We start from the raw sequence: 17,281 nt of genomic DNA, 5'->3' as shown, positions 1-17,281 counted from the left end.
AGTGCACCATTGAGTTAAGCAGAGGTTGATGGGACCTCTGTGTGAGTCCATCTAAAAACAACGGACCCTGCTTGGAGGATTGCACCATGTTGTAACATTTCAAATCTGAATTATTAACAAGCTGCTTTGTGAAGGCTTTTTTCCCCTTTGAAAAACAGGATATAAATGCTGTCTTAAATTCTTTCCTAAACAGCAAAGAATTGATCAGTCTTTGTAATCAACAACATTCCCAATTACTTGCACAGTAAAGATTTGGACTGTAAATGTCACAGGAAGGCAAGAGAATGAGGCCAGTAACATGAGGTGAACTAGTTTTGCTGGAGAGAATGTAATCTTCCACCAACAATGGCAGTCCAATAAAATAAATCAGCTCATCCATTGTGAATCTCTTACCCAGTGGGACGAAGTTAGTAATCACTTCATGTGCAAAGCTTGAGAGCAACATGCTCTAAGTTCACAGTGTCAGGCTGAAGAAAACACAACTAATAAAAAGATGAAGGTCACAGTGTTTCCATTTAATAAGACGGATTAACCCAACTTTGTTTATAAGGTCTTAACCAGGCAAATGGTCCTGTAAGATGCGGTTCACTGGATGACATAACTCAGTATAAAAATGGATAATATATACTTGGGGTTGCTTAGCAGTTTGGGGGAGATTATCTTTTTCTCATATAAACCATTCACCATGCTCTATGATATTAAATCTGATAAAACTTTACTAAGACCTTTTAGCTGTTTGGTACATGCTTACAGTACTAAAAAAAAAGTGAGGCTCACCAAATAATTTGCAACAACAAAAGGTAGAATTTATAAATATGAGTATTAGGCATTTATACATAAAGAAAAATAGATGTTTAACCAACAAAACAACAAGCCCAACGCCAAACAAATAAAACAGAAAAGCTGTAATCCTCTGCACATCTATTTAGTAATAAGAACCACTGAACTAAGAGTTCTTCTCTCTGAGTAGACATGCATGATTTCAGGGAGCACGTCCTGAAACTGATACAGGCAAGATATTTAGAGAAGTATATTTTATGTCTCATATTTTATACCTTCAGATCTACAATAGGCTTTGGTCAAGATAAAAAGTAGCCCTATGGGTTGTTTTGAAGTAACAGAGCAGTTGATGCAATTTCAATATTTAATGTTCATGTCTGAGAATCTATTCCATAATCACATTATCTTTTAAAATTCTTGGGAAAAGAATCATTATAATAGCTCTCAAAGCAGTAATGCAATTTAGTATTATTCGGGGAACTAGAGTTTTACCTCTCTCTCACACCAGCAGTTATAGTGAGTGTACTTTTCAGGCACACCATGCAATATACAGCAGAACTACACGTATTGAGCATTTTCCTGGTGAAAATATATAGTGAAAACTGAGCAAGTGATCAGTTATTTTAGCTACTCCTTACCTTATTTGCGGCAGCTCTACTTGTCCTGTCCATCTCCTTTTCCTGTGCTTTCTGCTCTCCACAAGGAAGAACAAACAAAAGATCAGCAAAATTAGTTTTGCAAAATTGTAAGGCATTCCGTGGGAATCACTGCTCCACTGTCCTTCAGTTCTGTAACCGCCTGCCGTGTAAGTACACGCTGGTTTAAACATTGAATCAGCTGCATCTCCAGAATCTCACATTTATCAGTGTGATCATTGTTAGAAAGAAAACTGCTTTTCTGCTTTAATATTTTAAACCTGCTTTCCAGGGCTTCCTACTCAGAGCTCTTCCTTTCCTTGCTGCTCAGGGATTGGCCATTACTCATGAAGAAGTTAGTCCTATCTGGCAACATTTCCACTGGGTCCTAAACGAGTGTTTTTGCAGAAAGCCATTGGATAAAAAGAATGCAACTCCATCTGCCAGTTTTGTTCTAGCCACTAATCTCGGAATTGCACAATCCTCTGCCAGACTGTGCAAAACCATCTCTCTCTGTTTTTTATTAGGGAGGCTGGATAGACTGTGTGCCTTACAGAGAGCATTCTTCAATGAGAGGCAGGTGCTTACATGTTCATGATGCAGCAAACATAGCCTAGTGTTACCCTACTGTAGAGTTTGTGATCTTGTAGTTAAGTTAGCCATATAAAAGAGCTGCCAGCGTGCAAACAGAGTCTGTTCACTCTGCTTTTTAAAATCATAGTCTTTCAGTTTTATCATATTTTTAATCAATGCTCGTAAATAATCTTTTGTAAACCGCTGTGTGAGGTCTGCTTGAAAAGCACTATACCTTAAACTGATAAGTAACAAATCAAGTGCCATTTTCTTTAACAGGAGGAAAATGCTAGATTGTTAACAAAATAAGTGAAATGGCTTAAATTGTTTGTCTTTAGAGCACTCACAGTTGGTTTCTGATCCTGAAATGTCATAATGAATGCAGGTAATGCTTATGCAGTACATTTTGAGCTTTAATTTTCAAACACTTTCTATACACTCACTATTTCTGTCATCCTTGGGGCAACTCCATAAGGTAGACCAGTTTTTATTAACATATTGCACATGGATGACTGAGGCTGGGAGAGTGTGGTGGCTTCCCTAAGGCTGTACAGTGAGATAGCTTCTAAAATGCAGATTTCTGGAGTCTAGCTACTACAACAGTTCTCAGGACCTCAAAGATTAAAATGAGAAGTTAAATGCCAACTTTAACAATCCCTTGTTTTCAAAATAAAATGTTATTTAGTCAGAGTTGTTTTGAATCACTGCATAGCCAGGCAGCGCCACTTGCATTTCTATGTGATAAGCAAATTCAAGGAATAATTTGGCTTCGTGAGATTTGAATATTAATAGTTGTGTAGCTTCCACTTTGATGTGGCATCTCCATATCTGAGGCCAAGATTATGTGTTATATTACAGGGACCAGACTTGACCTTGATTGTTCTAAGGGCAATTTTTTAAAGCCGCATATTCTATAGCATGCATATAGCACTACAAGTGGAACTCACAACCAAATATTGCAGTACAGTGTGCTCGTGTTCATGTTTTAAGCCAGTCCATTCTATTCCCCCCCCCCCCCCGTTTTCCATTCCCCCTTTCCTACAGCAGTCAGCCAGCATCCTATGTCCATTTTTACGAGCATCTTTAATCCTCATTGGTCTGTTTTTGGAAGAATTCCACTCCTATGGCTTTCCCTACTAAAGTATATTGTACTTCTGCAAACTCTGGGGCTGCTGCTTCGTTCCTCTGGCTACACAAGGAGCAGCGCTCGGAGAACTGAGTTTACTATTAGTTTAGACAAGTGAGGACCCACAACAAATTGTTGCATATTGTGTCAAGGGGAAAAACATTTAAAAATTTTATTTTCTCAGGCAGGAGTCTGCCCAGAATGATACTTTTAAAAGCAAATTACACTAGGCAAGATACAGAGAAATACCCTGGAAAGGGGATTTTCTTGCCCTTGCCTACCTCTGCAACACCTTTGCATCCTGAACAGTCACTGCTGGAGGTCAAAGATCTTCCAGAGCAGCATGGTATGGGTGTGTGTGTGAAGATGTCTCAAATCAGCTGAAATGGATTTCTTACAAAAGGAGTGGCTTTTGGTGAGTTGGAGTGGTTGGGAAAGCCCATTGGACAAAGGAGCTTCCACGCATACTGAGTCTTCACTCTATTTCAGGGGTCTTTTTTGGCACTAGGTAGATTTCATAGATGATGTTAGATTAAAATATCTTGTTTTTGCTTATGGGTTTTGAAAATGCTTTAATGAGTTTTTCATTAAATGATGGGCCCATGAAACAATCATCTCAATGCATTATATATATTTCTGGAATAAGTCACAGTCAATAAGCTCTGGGTAAATATTACATATTTATAACTATTTCCAGGATCTTCAAATTTAAAAAAGCAAAATATACACAATTGAATATTAGAAAATGACATTCAAACCTCACAAAAGATTATCCTAATTTCTGGAAAATTAAAACTAAAAAGAAAAGCAAACAACGTTCTGGTCCCTCTTTTTCACAGAGGATAAAAACCCTACAATCTAAGGGATTCCCCCCTCCCCAAATTTGTTGTGTAGGAAATAAATGTACTTACAAAATATCAACAACTTCCCCTCCCTGCTCAGTTTTGTAATATTTACTATGCAAGTATACCTGCTCTTCAATTTAAGAAGTTCTTTCTCAGGCAATTTTTTTATAGACACACTTGAAAATAATAATTATTTATGTTGCCACATAGCATTAAACCACAATTTTATGTGTCTATCAGTTAAAATTACCCACCAAAGCTCACAAGTGATGCATTCAGCCCTCTCACTCCTTAAATATCCTGCTAATGCAGATATATATCCTGTACATCATCTCTCAGGTTATATGCTCAGTTTGTATTAATCATTAATAGTCCATGTTCACACCAATATCAAGGTGTGCTTTTCTTGCAGGTATTAATGTACCTCATGATACATTAAATTCAGACGTAAAGTGAGTAAATACAAAAAGTAATTTCATGTAAACAATCCTCATGACATATCCAACATAGAACATTTTAATAAAGAATTCAAGTCACAGTTTTTTTTAAATGACCAAAACTCATAATTCAAATATATACTCATTGGCTAGATATATACGCCTAAATATAAGAGCTGCCAGTGCTAAAACAAGGAGGAGAATCAGCGCATTTGAGCCCATGTGGTTTGTGTTGACCCTTGGCTGCTGAACCTGATTGAAGTTGGTTGAAGTTGGCACCCTCCTCTGCTGTGCACGCCGCTGGCGAGGGCTCATAGAAGTATTATTTGATGCAGGCTGGTTATGTTGTTCTTGACTTGAGCTGGCTGAGTTGGTCTGATTTTCAGACTAAAAAAAATAAAGATTCTGGCTTTAATAGAACAGAATGGAATGGAAACAAAATGCAGCTTGGCAACTTCACTGAGGCTGCCCAGTGAGCTTCATGGGTGAAAGGGGATTTGAACTCTGATCACCCAGTTCCTAGATCAACCCTCTACCCACTACATCACACTGGTTCAGGGTTGTGCATGAACTGGAATGGCGTGCTAAACCAAGAGTGGCTAGCCTGTTGTACCCATAATCTCTTGACCACTGAACATGCTGGCTGATGGGAGTTGGAGTCCAACATGATCATCCCTGTGCTGAACCATGACATAGTGTGAAGTGTGGAAGTTTGTTTTATGTGTGTCACTCATTCTGATGACCCAACAAATGGAATAAAACTAGTGAGCTGCTAGATGAAAACAAAGTCATCTAAAACGAGGTTAATCAAACTATTATTGACTTTCCCCCCTTCTCAGCACAAAATACAATTAATATTACTGGTGAGTGAAATGGATATGCTTAAGAAGACAAACCATACACTCAAGAACTATGAAACTTGCAGGGGGGCAGGAATCAAATCACAAACTCTGTAAGAATCTGACAGAAGGAAAACTGATGGGGAAATCTGCATAATATTAGCATGCCTGTATTTCTAAATAGCTGGAAAATACTCATCACCAAGCAACAGATGGTCTGACGCGATTTGACAGGATTTTTAAAAACCAATCTGCAGCTCCATCAACCTTTAAAACACACACACACCACACACACACAAGCTTAACTGGGATTTGTCTACAATTTGTCCGTGAATTTAGATTGCATCCACAGCAGTCATAGAAGCAGCTGCCCTGTCACAATACCAGGCCTCAGTTACTTCCAAAGTGGATGGGTTATATAAGCACTCTTCTTGGCTATATTAATATGTCATAATTAAGCAAACAATTATTTAAAATGGTCAGAATTAATACTGCCCTTTATGTAGTCAAATTTACTTGAGAGATTATAAACAAAAAGGAACATGATAAGCATATTTAATAGAATAAAAGCTGCAAATCACTAAAGAGCAGGGCCTCTATTTGCTTTGGTTTATATAAGTCTCTCAGGCTTAGGGAAAAAACAAGTGTGGCTCTGGGGGCAAGTCCATATCACTGCTCCAAATAAATTACCTTCTGTACAAGGACCATTTAGATTCGAAAAGGCAGGATATTCTCTCTCTCTCTCTCTCTCTCTATATATATATATCTCCTTAGCTTACGAAGATGTTTAAATTGGATTTTGATAGAAAAGTTAAAATAATATAGTAAGCAAGGTCAGAACTAAAATAACTGACGAAAAGGATTTTCTATGGGCCAACAGCTCTGAAAAGCCATACACAGTAAAAACCTACTTATGTCTATCAAGATATAAACTTCATTGAATTTAAAGGAACTTACTCTCAGGTAAATCTGCATAGAGCTGCAGTGACAAAAGGCAACAGATGAGTAAAGGAAGGTGACAGGACTTCAGCAATAGTAGTTTTACTGGAATGCTAATAAGCTTTTAAAAATGCTCTAAAGTGACATTCTACCAATATTATTTGGATTTTCTAAGTCTTTGCCTTCATTTGTTTTTCTCAGATTTATGAAACACCTACCACTTCATTGGGGGTGGTGTCCTGGAATGCTGGAGTTGTACTTTCTTGTTGTTGGTGTTCAGGTGAACTGGGCAAGTGGTTAAATCCCGATAAGTCTGCAGGTTCAGCAACAGATTTCCTAGATGAGTTAACTTCAGCCTTAAAAGGACAAAACAGCACAAATGGTACATCAGTTAAAAACTCTAATCAGGCATGTTATATAATGCATCTTCTCTCTTCTCTAGCATTATTTATTCAATTGTTATTAAACAAGTGCACACACATTGTGTGCAATGTTATTTCCAGAGCAAGTGTCTTCTCAATTTATGCCTGAAATTCTGGACCTCAGCTGCGATGCTTACATCATTTGGTTACCAAAGCACAGTACAACCAATAATTCTGAAACCCACCGAAGAAACTGTGAAGCCATAAATACAGCAGTATGGCCAACCCACCACATAATCAATCAACTACTGCTGCTCCATTCTTTCCAAGTGAACTGTGACCTGGCTAGCTGCACCAACCAACCTACTCTAGGTATGGTCCTATTCAAATTAACTGGGGAGGGGGGGAAACAGCAAATAGTTAAACAACCTTGAAACTAATTTGCCTGGCAAGTTCCTTAGCCTCTTTATCAGCTTGGCTTGAAGCACTTCCAGATGTTACTGGCAAGAGGGCTTCCTTCATAAGTGATCCACATCCTTCACAATAGAAATCCTGAGACCTGGAAAGTAACAAAAGTTTATACACTAATTTAATTGAACCACCAACAGTGATCAAAATATCCAGCATTCTTAATGAATATACACATGTATGAAATTATAACGTCTGCCATAGATCTACCAGCACAATTGCTATTAAATTTTGCCATCTATTAGCTCCATGGTGCATTCTTGACAATAACATATTTGTGGTAAGAAAACAAAACACAAGTGTCTAAATGTTTTGCTCTTAAGTATTTATGTAATAAAGAACACGCAAAAATAAGAATAGCTGACACCTGATCCATTGCATGTTTATTCAGAGGCAAATCCAGATGTTCAGTGTAAGCATTCATAGGATTGTCCTCTAAGCTGAGAACAGAATGTACAAAATAAATGAAGGTGACCATCCTGAGCAAAGTGGGACAAACTTCTGAGTAAATATGCTTATGAATGCAATGTAACATACTGAGCATTATACACTGAGCAAATAATATGATTTACCTAGCCAACTTAAGAGGAACATGGGAATAAGATTCAGAAATAAGATTCAACATAAAAAAAAATTAGTCACAAAAACAAAAGCAAACCCTTACTTCTTAGCAAGTGCTCTTCTTTCCTCAGGGGTATAGTCTAGAGACCCTATGGCTCCCTCCCCTTTCGTTGGCATAAATCCAATAATAGCAAGCAATGCAGTTCTTACTGTGATCAAAAAAGAAGAGGGGTGCAGGTTAAGTACTAAATAGGGGAGGGGGAGAAAACTACTTAACGTACAAATTTATAACAGGTAATTTTTTTAAAAAATAAGCCCAAGGTGATGCAAAATATATTAAATCCTGCCCCCAATGTCCAACACATGCCTGAAGAGAAGCAGGAATGTCACATAACATTTAAAAGGAAAGATCTGCTGTTGAATGTAGCACAGCGATCTTACAGTGGTACCTCGGTTTACAAACTTAATCCGTTCCAGAAGTCTGTTCTTAAACCGAAACCGTTCTTAAACCGAGGCATGCTTTCCCTAATGAGGCCTCCCACTGCTACCTTCCGCCATACAGATTCTGTTCTTAGACCAAGGTAAAAGTTCACAAACCAGGACACTACTTCTGGTTTTGTGGAGCTTGTAAACCAAATCATTCATAAACAGGACTGTTCTTAAACCGAGGTAACACTGTACTTGTGTACTGAGGCCCTTTGCTGCCAACAATAGCTGATACTTACTGCTCCATGATGGTTGCCATGTTTCAGGATGATGCCCTGAGATGCTTAAGCAAATTTTCTTTCCCACTTCAAACCTGCCATTAGCCTTAAATGGGCACATAAGAAAGAAAGATAAAGAAAAATAATACTATGTAAATCAAACCATTTTCATAAGCAAGATTCAACTAGTTTGAAGAGAGTACAGTATCTTTGGAATACTGTACAACTGTACAGTCAACATTCTATAATTGAATGTTACTGAAAAGAAACTTGAAGTCTCAGCTATAGCAGAATTGTTTTAGTCGTGCTCAAAGAACAGAGTATTCTCAATGATTGATGAAACTACAGTCAAAGGTTTATCCAAACCACCTCTAAAAGAGGAACTCGCACAAACATGAGTGCTGGAAGGAAGACCGCTCCCTGCCGCAAGGCCCATTTCCACCTGGTCTAGGGGGCAGGACCCAGATTCACCCTGAACAGCTAAAAGCGGCTCACTGGAAGGCCACGCAGGAACAACTCTTGGTTTGCTGCAACTGGCAAAAAAGTTTTTTGTGGTTCTAATTTTCGTTCCTCTGTTTTGTTTTTGTCAGGTTGGTGTTAGTTAAATGTTTAGTTGGAGTTGGTGGTTATCTTAATTTGGGCATAACTGTAAACTGGTGGTTCTTGTTGTTGTTATAAACTGGTTGTTGTTGTTGTTTTCTATTGATTTATTAGTTTGTTTGTTGCTTGTATAGGAAATTTTGTTTTTAGTTGTATTTTTATATATGTTGTAAGCCACCTAGAGTGGCTGCGGAAACCCAGCCAGATAGGCAGGAGATCTGGAGATAGATAGCCCTGATACAGTTTGCTCTTCTTTGAATACATCAGATTCTCTCAAGATCTCATCTTCAGTCCATGTTGTGTCTCTGTTTGTCTAAACAATCCGCATAACCAACAGGACTGCAGTCACATAGGCTGCTCTAAGTCACATCAAAATGCTCCTCCAGTTTAATTTATTGACCAAAATATCAAGGTAATCCAGTCCTAGCCTACAGTTACTAATCATAGCAACTAAACACAATTAGGCACACATCCACCCCACCCCACCCCCTCACACAAGGAGGAAATTGTTTTGATGTATGTAGCATTCTTGGTGCATGCAATGAAAAACAGCTTCAAATATTAGGAATAGTGGAAAATACATAACTAGTAATTTTGTTACGTTATACAGTAAACTGAACAAAAAACAGTAGTGGTGTTTTGAAGACTAGTGGACACAAATCCTTTTTTTTTTTAAATGTAACTATTAAAACTCTCAAAACAAATAGGAGAAAAATCCTGAATGGTACTGAGCATATTCTACTGTTGCCAAGCCTTCTCCAAATCACTTAAAACATTCCATTTCTCAAAACACCCTAAACAAAATGCCTCACAGAGTTCAGAACCGAACACAATTCAATTTTTTTGGGACCTTTCTAATGCTCCCTGCATAAAGTCTAGAAGTGAAGTTCCAGTTTGCCTAACTGGATACAAAGAGAAAGGCCAAAAAACCAGGGGTCTATATTTGCTTACACCTTTTTAAAAATATCATTTAAGGAAACCAAATTTCTGATGTAGATCTAACAAGTGCTTATGCTGTTATGAATGGCTGAGAAACAATCTTACCGTTAAGAGAATAATACTTGGTGGTTTCATAGGATACTCTGGTGGTAGTACTATTCTTCCATGATAAACTCCACCATCAAAATCTGAATCTGGAGGACCTCTGACAGTGAAATGCCACTCAAAAAGATTGTCCTACAAGCAACCAAATATACAGAAATACATTGAATATAATAGCAACAGGAGGACATGATGGGGGAGAACAGAGGCCACAATCTGGGAGCCCTCACATATTCATGCTAAGCCATGGGCTTAGTGTTATAGTCAAACCAGCTCAATGTGCTTTTCACAATAACTGCAAATACAATGAAAGACAGACTGATCAAGGTAGGCATTGCTGTTGTGAATTTATTTATCAGAATGGCCACATGCTAACCTCTAAGGGCTGTGCATGATAATGGTCTGTTGGATCCTTCAGTTCTGCAGCTTCTTTCATTAAACGTTTTACAGCTGAAAGAAAAGAAAAAGAAAAAAACCACTGTAAGTGATTTCAGTATCAAAAACTTATAGCCAATAGGCCTAGGCGATATATCTATATATTGCTCAGGACCGGTATTAGGGCAGAGGAACTCAGGAGAGGTGGTGCTTTCACCAGCGATATACCGCTGAGTGAAACCAACATCATGGTCTGCCCTCATACTGTTGCAGATGGAGAAACAAGCTGCATCGCCAAGACACAATACACCTTGTTCTTCCCTCTGCTTCAACAAGCCCCATGTCTATCCAGCTTGAGCACGCTGGTGGGACATGGGGCTTGCTCAGCTGGGGGGTGAGATGGCTCAAAGAAGCACTCCTGCACCCCAGCTGAGCCTCACCAGTCCCCCTTGCCTGTCTCCAGGCAGCAGCAGAAACTGCCTCCGCTGCCTCGGGACCGGGGGGGGGGGGGGGAGCACTAATGGGCTGCTTCTCTCTCCCCAAGGGAGAGGCAGCCCACCCGTGCCTCTCGCTCATCCCAAGGTGGTGGAAGATCCTGCCTCAGCTGCTTTGGGATGGCTGGGGTGGAAAAGAGAACAGCAAAACAAGACATGAAGTTTTAATATAGCAAGAAATAATAGAATATATCAATTAAAAGGCAGTAAGACAGAACAGGTGTTTTGAAGTTCAGTCACCCATCTGAAAAAGGAGAAAAACTGAAGAAATGTGAAGGTTTATTATTTCAGTAAATATATTTGTATGTATCTCAAAGGAAGATTTTTTTTTTTTTAAGGAGAAAGGTGCTTCCAAGTACATTTGTAAAATCAAAGTAGGTTACATATCCAGTCCAAAGTGACAGAAAACAAAGCAATTGTCTGGGATCTAAAAAGCCATGTGCTTAAAGAGGATCTATGCATAAAGGGATTGTTGAGATCTCCTTTAGTCTGAGTTCAAATGTTATGCCAAACGGCTGACCTTCAGAAGCTTTTCAGAGAAAGGGGTGGGAATGAGGGGCTGCAATAAGAGGCCTGGAAAAAAAACTGATGGAAGCGTAGAACACCAAACTAAGTTGTATGGATCTTAACCATAATTATCCATCAGATTTATCTTTATTCTAATCTAATGCCCCTGTTTCAAACACATATTCATGTAGACATGCGCCACGGATTTAGTATGCAATTCACCAGACTCAGTTACTACTAAAATAAGTGTATATAATAACATTTCTAATATAATAATTTTTGAAATGGCAAGGGCAAGAAGCAGGCTTTGCAAGGGCAAATGAGCAAGGCAAGGACAAGAGCTTCTGAGCAATACTGATGAACCGTTTTGCTTTTCACAATTTATGTAAGTTGGACTGCTAACATCCGAACGTCACTTCACCTTAAAGAGAAGGCTGCCACCTACTGGATTAAAAACACTCCCACCTTCATTTTATAGATTACAAAATATGAAATTTTAACAGGCCACCTAAAATTATACATTAAACAAATATAAAGACTCAGGCACAATCCTTTGAAAACAAATTTCGATAGTGGTCATTATTATATTTCACTGGAGTACTTTCATCTCCAGCCATTGGCAAGCATTTGATTAGAAGGACCCTATCAGGATGGAGTGCAGTTTTAGCTCCACCCTAGATCCCTAGACGCTGGTGGCGCTGTAGTCTCAACCACTGAGCCTTGGGCTTGCCGATCAAAAGATCGGCGGTTTGAATACCCGCAATGGGGTGAGCTCCCATGGCTCGGTCCCAGCTCCTGCCAACTTAGCAGTTCAAAAGCACGCCAAAAAGTGCAAGTAGATTAATAGGTACAGCTCCAGTGGGAAGGTAAAGGGCATTTCCGTGCGCTGCTCTGGTGCCGGTGTTCTGTTGCGCCAGAAGCGGCTTAGTAATGCTGGCCACATGACCCGGAAAAAACTGTCTGCGGAGCGGACAAACGGCGGCTCCCTTGGCCTGTAAAGCAAGATGAGCGCCGCAACCCCAGTGTCGTTTGCAACTGGACTTAACTGTCAGGGGTCCCTTTACCTTTAGACCCCTGTAGCAGATGACATGCCCGCAATGCCAAAACAGTATCGTGATTTTAAAAATACGCAGTAAATAATACTTTTATCATTCTTGTGAAGAAAAAAAAATCTTAAGCAAGCATTGGGCCATTTACCTATCAGACTGTTTAATGCAGTGTATATGCATAAACAAAGACAAATTTCTTATTATTTTATTTATTAAACACAAGGACACATGTTTTTCTTTGCTTCTCGTTTCTGACTCTGAAGGGATTAGTCAGTCATGATTTAAGTGCAGTTTTGTATTTCCAAAGTGGTTGCCATAATTTATTGCTTCTTTGTCCCAGCAGGCTTCAGTGTAACCTAATATAGTTCTAATCTAATTAAGTCTGCAATATCTTCCTTTATCACCATCTTAAGCTTGAAACAAAGTATAGTATACACATTTCTATAAATCTGCACAATAACCCTGAAATACATTTATTCAATAGTGACTTTGACTAATACTCTTATGACTTGCAGGCATGAAATTTATATTCAGCTTTAAAAAAAGTATGTCTACTCTTTGTCTCTATTCTTATATCTCCCTTGAAATGTTCCATTCGTTCATTCTTCTATCCTATCTTGACTGAGTTGAGTATACAGGGGAAGAGAACAATTCCAATTACCGTAATTGCCGGGGGCAAGGAAGATATTTGCACTGAGCTATCCTTTAAACATTAATCTATATGTATGAAAAGTGAAGTGCCTAATCACATCTGAACTGTGAAGGACAAGAATGCAACTTTGCATTCTACTCTGTATAGTGTCTACTCTGGAGCTAGTCACAAAGGAATCCTCTGTGCAATTACTCAGAATTAACTGTGTTTAATAATAATAATAATAATAATAATAATAATAATAATAATAATAAAAAATTATTTATACCCCGCCCATCTGGCTGGGTTTCCCAGCCACTCTGGGCAGCTTCCAACAAAATATTAAAATACAATAGTCTGTTAAACATTAAAAGCTTTCCTAAACAGGGCTGCCTTCAGTGCAGGACTTACCATATTCCTTGGTAACTGTGTAGGGTATATTAAATGCAGAGAACCATGTAGAGGAATGAGCACTGACTGTGAAGGCTGTATTGCAGAAGAGTTCAATTTTAAAAAAATTGTACTTAGGTACTTCCAATATTTCTGGCAAGAGGCTGAATGTGACCCACCAGGCCTCTCTGTCCAGTTCTCAGGACTTTCCCCAGGCCACAGTCACCACTGCTCTGCACTCTCCTTGAGAGCTTTTGCTTGGCTGGAATATGTTTGTGAGCTGTGATACTGCCTCATGCCTGGATGAAGTATGAGGAGAGTTGCATGAGTAGAAATTTCTGACTGTTTTGGGAATGGAATGCAGCCTACTGTACAAAGTTAAGAATCACATCCCTTGCTTTGCCCACTCTTGTTTCTAGCAACACCCACTGTCTTCCAGACACCAGAATGTTGCATCCAATCACGTCTTATTCAAAGTAGACCCACTGAAAGCAATGACCTTAAGTCAGTCAGGGTTCCCTACCTCTGGTATACTAAACATTAAAAACCCATTTCAGATACAAAATGCCATTACATTTTCAGGTATGTCTCAAATGCATTCATTTGTCACCCAGAAAGCATCATGATTTAAGTAAGCTTTGTGGTCCTCCATGCTACCACAAATTGTGGGTGTTCTGAGAACTTTTGAGAACTGTGTGACTGCAGACTTCCTTGCAACATACACTTCATAAAGTACTGGATACACTGAAGGCAGCGAGTGCATAAAGGATATCCAAACAGAGGGTTCATTTGAAACAATATTCTAGGCCTATGGTAGCAGCATATAATCTTTTCTTTCAGTCAGACTAGAAAGAACCTACCACCACCTTGGCTCAAAGGTTCATGTGAAATCTGGCAGCTGCTAAGCTCAGTCTATATCAGCTATTTCCATGCAGGCACAAACAGTCTTAAAAATCACAGTGGGGATTGAGTACAAAAGCTAATCAGATCTGAGCTCAGCACATGCTGAGCAGCAGCTTTTCCTATGAGCCTATGTATGGGAGTATGAGCCTATGGCAGGGAAGCCAAAGACAGCTCATACTAACCAAAGCCTCAGCTACCACAAGCTCAAAAGGTCCACTAGCCAAACTGCATGTGATGATTGGTCACATGTGTTTGCCTTGCAGTTTTTTTCTATAACAAAATACAGTCATAAAGGCTGCAATCTAAGGGAAAGACAAACAAGTGGCTGGATATAGGAGGTTCATCTCTCTTTCCCTTTGGATGGTTTTCTACTCAAAATCTTCCCACTTCCATGTTGGCCAGGTAATATTTAGCAAATCAAAATCTACTACATCTTGTACTAGAAGTACATAAATAAAGTTTCAAAATGGCTACTTTCCAGGTTGCAATTAGTTGTGTCCATTGTGTGGAGCTTCAGTATTCACAATGTATTCCATTATGTAATACACTAGAGCATGAGTCACCATCATTGAAGTCATAGGTGCACCTGCAGAAGCCTTTGCCAGTGCCTACAAGGTCCAGGTTCCCCCACCAAATTTTTTTTATTGGGGCGCCTTTATAATTGGGGAAAGAAGAATAAACCCTCCACAAGTATGGACCCCCATGCTAAATCCCCATTCCCTGTTGCAATTTCACTTGAAATATATATTCTATTATAGTCAACAGAATGCCTTTTTCAAGTCTAGTCATGACTTGACTGGGCATGACCTTGAAGCTGGGGAGGGATAATTAACTCTTGCCTTGCCAGCTGCACTCTCCAGGAAGATTGCTTCCCCCCAATTAGACTTAGAGGAAGGGGGAGTTAAAACATTTTTTCAAGCCTAATTGCTGTCGGGAGTGGGATGGGGTGGGGAGAGTATGAGTGCACATGTTTCTGTATGGTTGTGGTGCATGTGTGGTGCCCATAACAGTTTCTCAAGTCTGCAAATGTGTCCACAGGCTCAAAAAGGCTGGCAACCACTGCTGGAGTCTGACCAAATTCCACATTATCAACATCAATTGTGACTATAGCGGTTGCCACATACTTAAGTGATCTTGTGATTGTTTCTTCAGGTGTTCATTTACCATGTCTCTGCTCAAACAGCTTTTCATAACACTGCACTGGCAAAATTACATGTGAACTGAGGCTGTGTACACACCTCAGAGAGCTGTCATTCTTAGCAACCTTAATGAACTACAGTTCCTAGGATTTGGGGGGGGGGCAGGGAGAGAATGTGCTATAAATGTGTTGTGTATGCAGCTAGAGTTAAACACCTTTCACCTGTAACTAAACAGACTAGCATCTCCTTTGCACAGAGAAGGTTCCTGGTTCAATCCCTAAGATCCCTAGGTAGGGATGGGAGAGGCCCCTATTTGAAATCTGGCAGAGCAGCTGCCAGTCAGTGTAGATACTGCTGAGCTATATGGGACCAATGTTCTGACTCAGTAGAAGACAGCTTCCTGTATATGTACCATAAGACAAACAGAGCAACTCAACCTGCATACCAATTTGGTCATGTGAACTGACAGTGTGATGGTGTGGAGTTTTTTCCTGCCCCATCCCCTGATTTTAAAAAATAATAATTTAAGAACAAGCATCCTTCAGGCAAGAAAACACACACACACACACACACACACACACACTGCAAGCTTATATGGAGATGAGTGTTAGGTACACGTGTGCCAGAAGAACCGGAAATATGCTTGATCCAAAATAGACGCAGAGGATTCTTATGGAGCCACAAGAGATGAGCTGTGGGTGGGGAGCTCTGGACTGGGGCAGGAATGCCCCCCCCCCGCAACCCTGAGCAAATGAAAGACAAAACAACAACAACAACCCTCCCCCCACCCCAGTGACACGAATAACCTCTGTTTTCCAAGCCGTCTCCTCGTCACCCTCTTGGGGAATCGAAACTGAAGGAGGCGAGAGAAACGTCTCCCTTGGGCTGAAGCATCGCGGAAGAAGCGCAAGAGCAGCACCCACTGAGGGGCCATAACCATAATAATACATAAAGCAAAATGACTCCCCCCGCCCTCCACTCCTCCTGCCAGGCACTTTGCGGCAGAAGACGGAGGAGGCCGGGGAGAGAGCCGGTGGCCTTGGCCTAGCCGAGCATCCGAACCAGGGGCTCGCGTGATGCTGGATCCCAACCCCCGCAGTGCCATCTCCCAGGGAAGGCCACGAAAGGACCGTCTCGGGGCCCCTTCCCTTAAAGAAGAAGAAGAAGCCCCTGGCAATTCTCCCACCGCTCCTTCCCCACAACTCACCGGGGCTTTTGAGGTTGTAGCGAGTCTCCATGGCGGCGGCGCCCGCGATGCCTCTTCCCTCTCCCGCCCTCCTTCGCCCGTCCCTTCCCGGACTCCGCCGGGGCCACGTAAGGCTTGTTCCTTCGGCCGGGCGGAGAACAGCAACGCCGGCGGCGAGGCGAGACCGTGGAAGGGGCGGGAGGCGGAGGAGGAGGAGGCAGCCGCCCGCCCTTCGTTTCTTCGCAGGCTGCCGGGAAACTCCCCCTGACGTGGCGGCGGCGACTCGGAGGAGGACGGAGCCGCCTCCCCTTTCCTTCGCCTTCCCAAAGGGGGCAGCGGCAGGCGGCCCTCAGGATGCCACTCCCGGCTTGCCCCTGCCGCTTCGTTCACGTCTCCGGCACCTCCCCTTGACCCGCACTGCAAAGACCCATCACCCCTCCATTTACTGATCCGGAGTAAACTAATCCGGAGTAATTGCCACAACCCCAGCTACCCGCTCAGCACTCGCTAAGAGGGTTAGGATCTTCTCTACACCCATTAGTAGTATATTGGGGAGAGGAGAAGACACACAAACACACACACACACCGCACGCACAGAACCAAGCCAACTCTGAACAAGTTCGGTCCAAAGTATGTTGGCTCCCGAGACATGAAATCAGATAAGGTGATGATATGCTCTCTCTCTATATATATATAT

The 17,281-nt window shown here is 40.9% G+C and overlaps 2 protein-coding genes across 3 annotated transcripts in view; both read right to left on the bottom strand.

Annotated features, from left to right (window-relative positions):
- Positions 1-1,770, bottom strand: part of GABRR2 (gamma-aminobutyric acid type A receptor subunit rho2) — a gene marked incomplete at its 5' end in the record, with an annotated part of 22,402 nt that extends 20,632 nt beyond the window's left edge. Inside the window, one exon of one of the 2 annotated variants that reach the window (XM_083433530.1) lies at positions 1,419-1,770. In XM_083433530.1, coding sequence (XP_083289656.1) covers positions 1,419-1,609 — 191 coding nt within the window. The remainder of the gene's footprint in view (positions 1-1,418) is intronic. The other variant, XM_083433529.1, reaches the window with a different exon arrangement.
- On the bottom strand, positions 785-17,175 carry UBE2J1 (ubiquitin conjugating enzyme E2 J1). Its single transcript, XM_083433590.1, has 8 exons — positions 16,606-17,175; positions 10,287-10,360; positions 9,914-10,045; positions 8,291-8,375; positions 7,669-7,774; positions 6,966-7,095; positions 6,393-6,530; positions 785-4,783 (listed from the first exon to the last, which is right to left on the bottom strand). The coding sequence occupies exons 1-8, from the start codon at positions 16,634-16,636 to the stop codon at positions 4,520-4,522; spliced, it is 960 nt and encodes a 319-aa protein (XP_083289716.1). The 5' UTR covers positions 16,637-17,175; the 3' UTR covers positions 785-4,519.
- Positions 17,176-17,281: the final 106 nt, after the last annotated feature.

The sequence above is a fragment of the Podarcis tiliguerta genome (assembly GCF_965153285.1).
Source record: "Podarcis tiliguerta genome assembly, chromosome: 3".
Taxonomy (NCBI): domain Eukaryota; kingdom Metazoa; phylum Chordata; class Lepidosauria; order Squamata; family Lacertidae; genus Podarcis; species Podarcis tiliguerta.
This window is presented reverse-complemented; position numbering and strand designations above follow the sequence as displayed.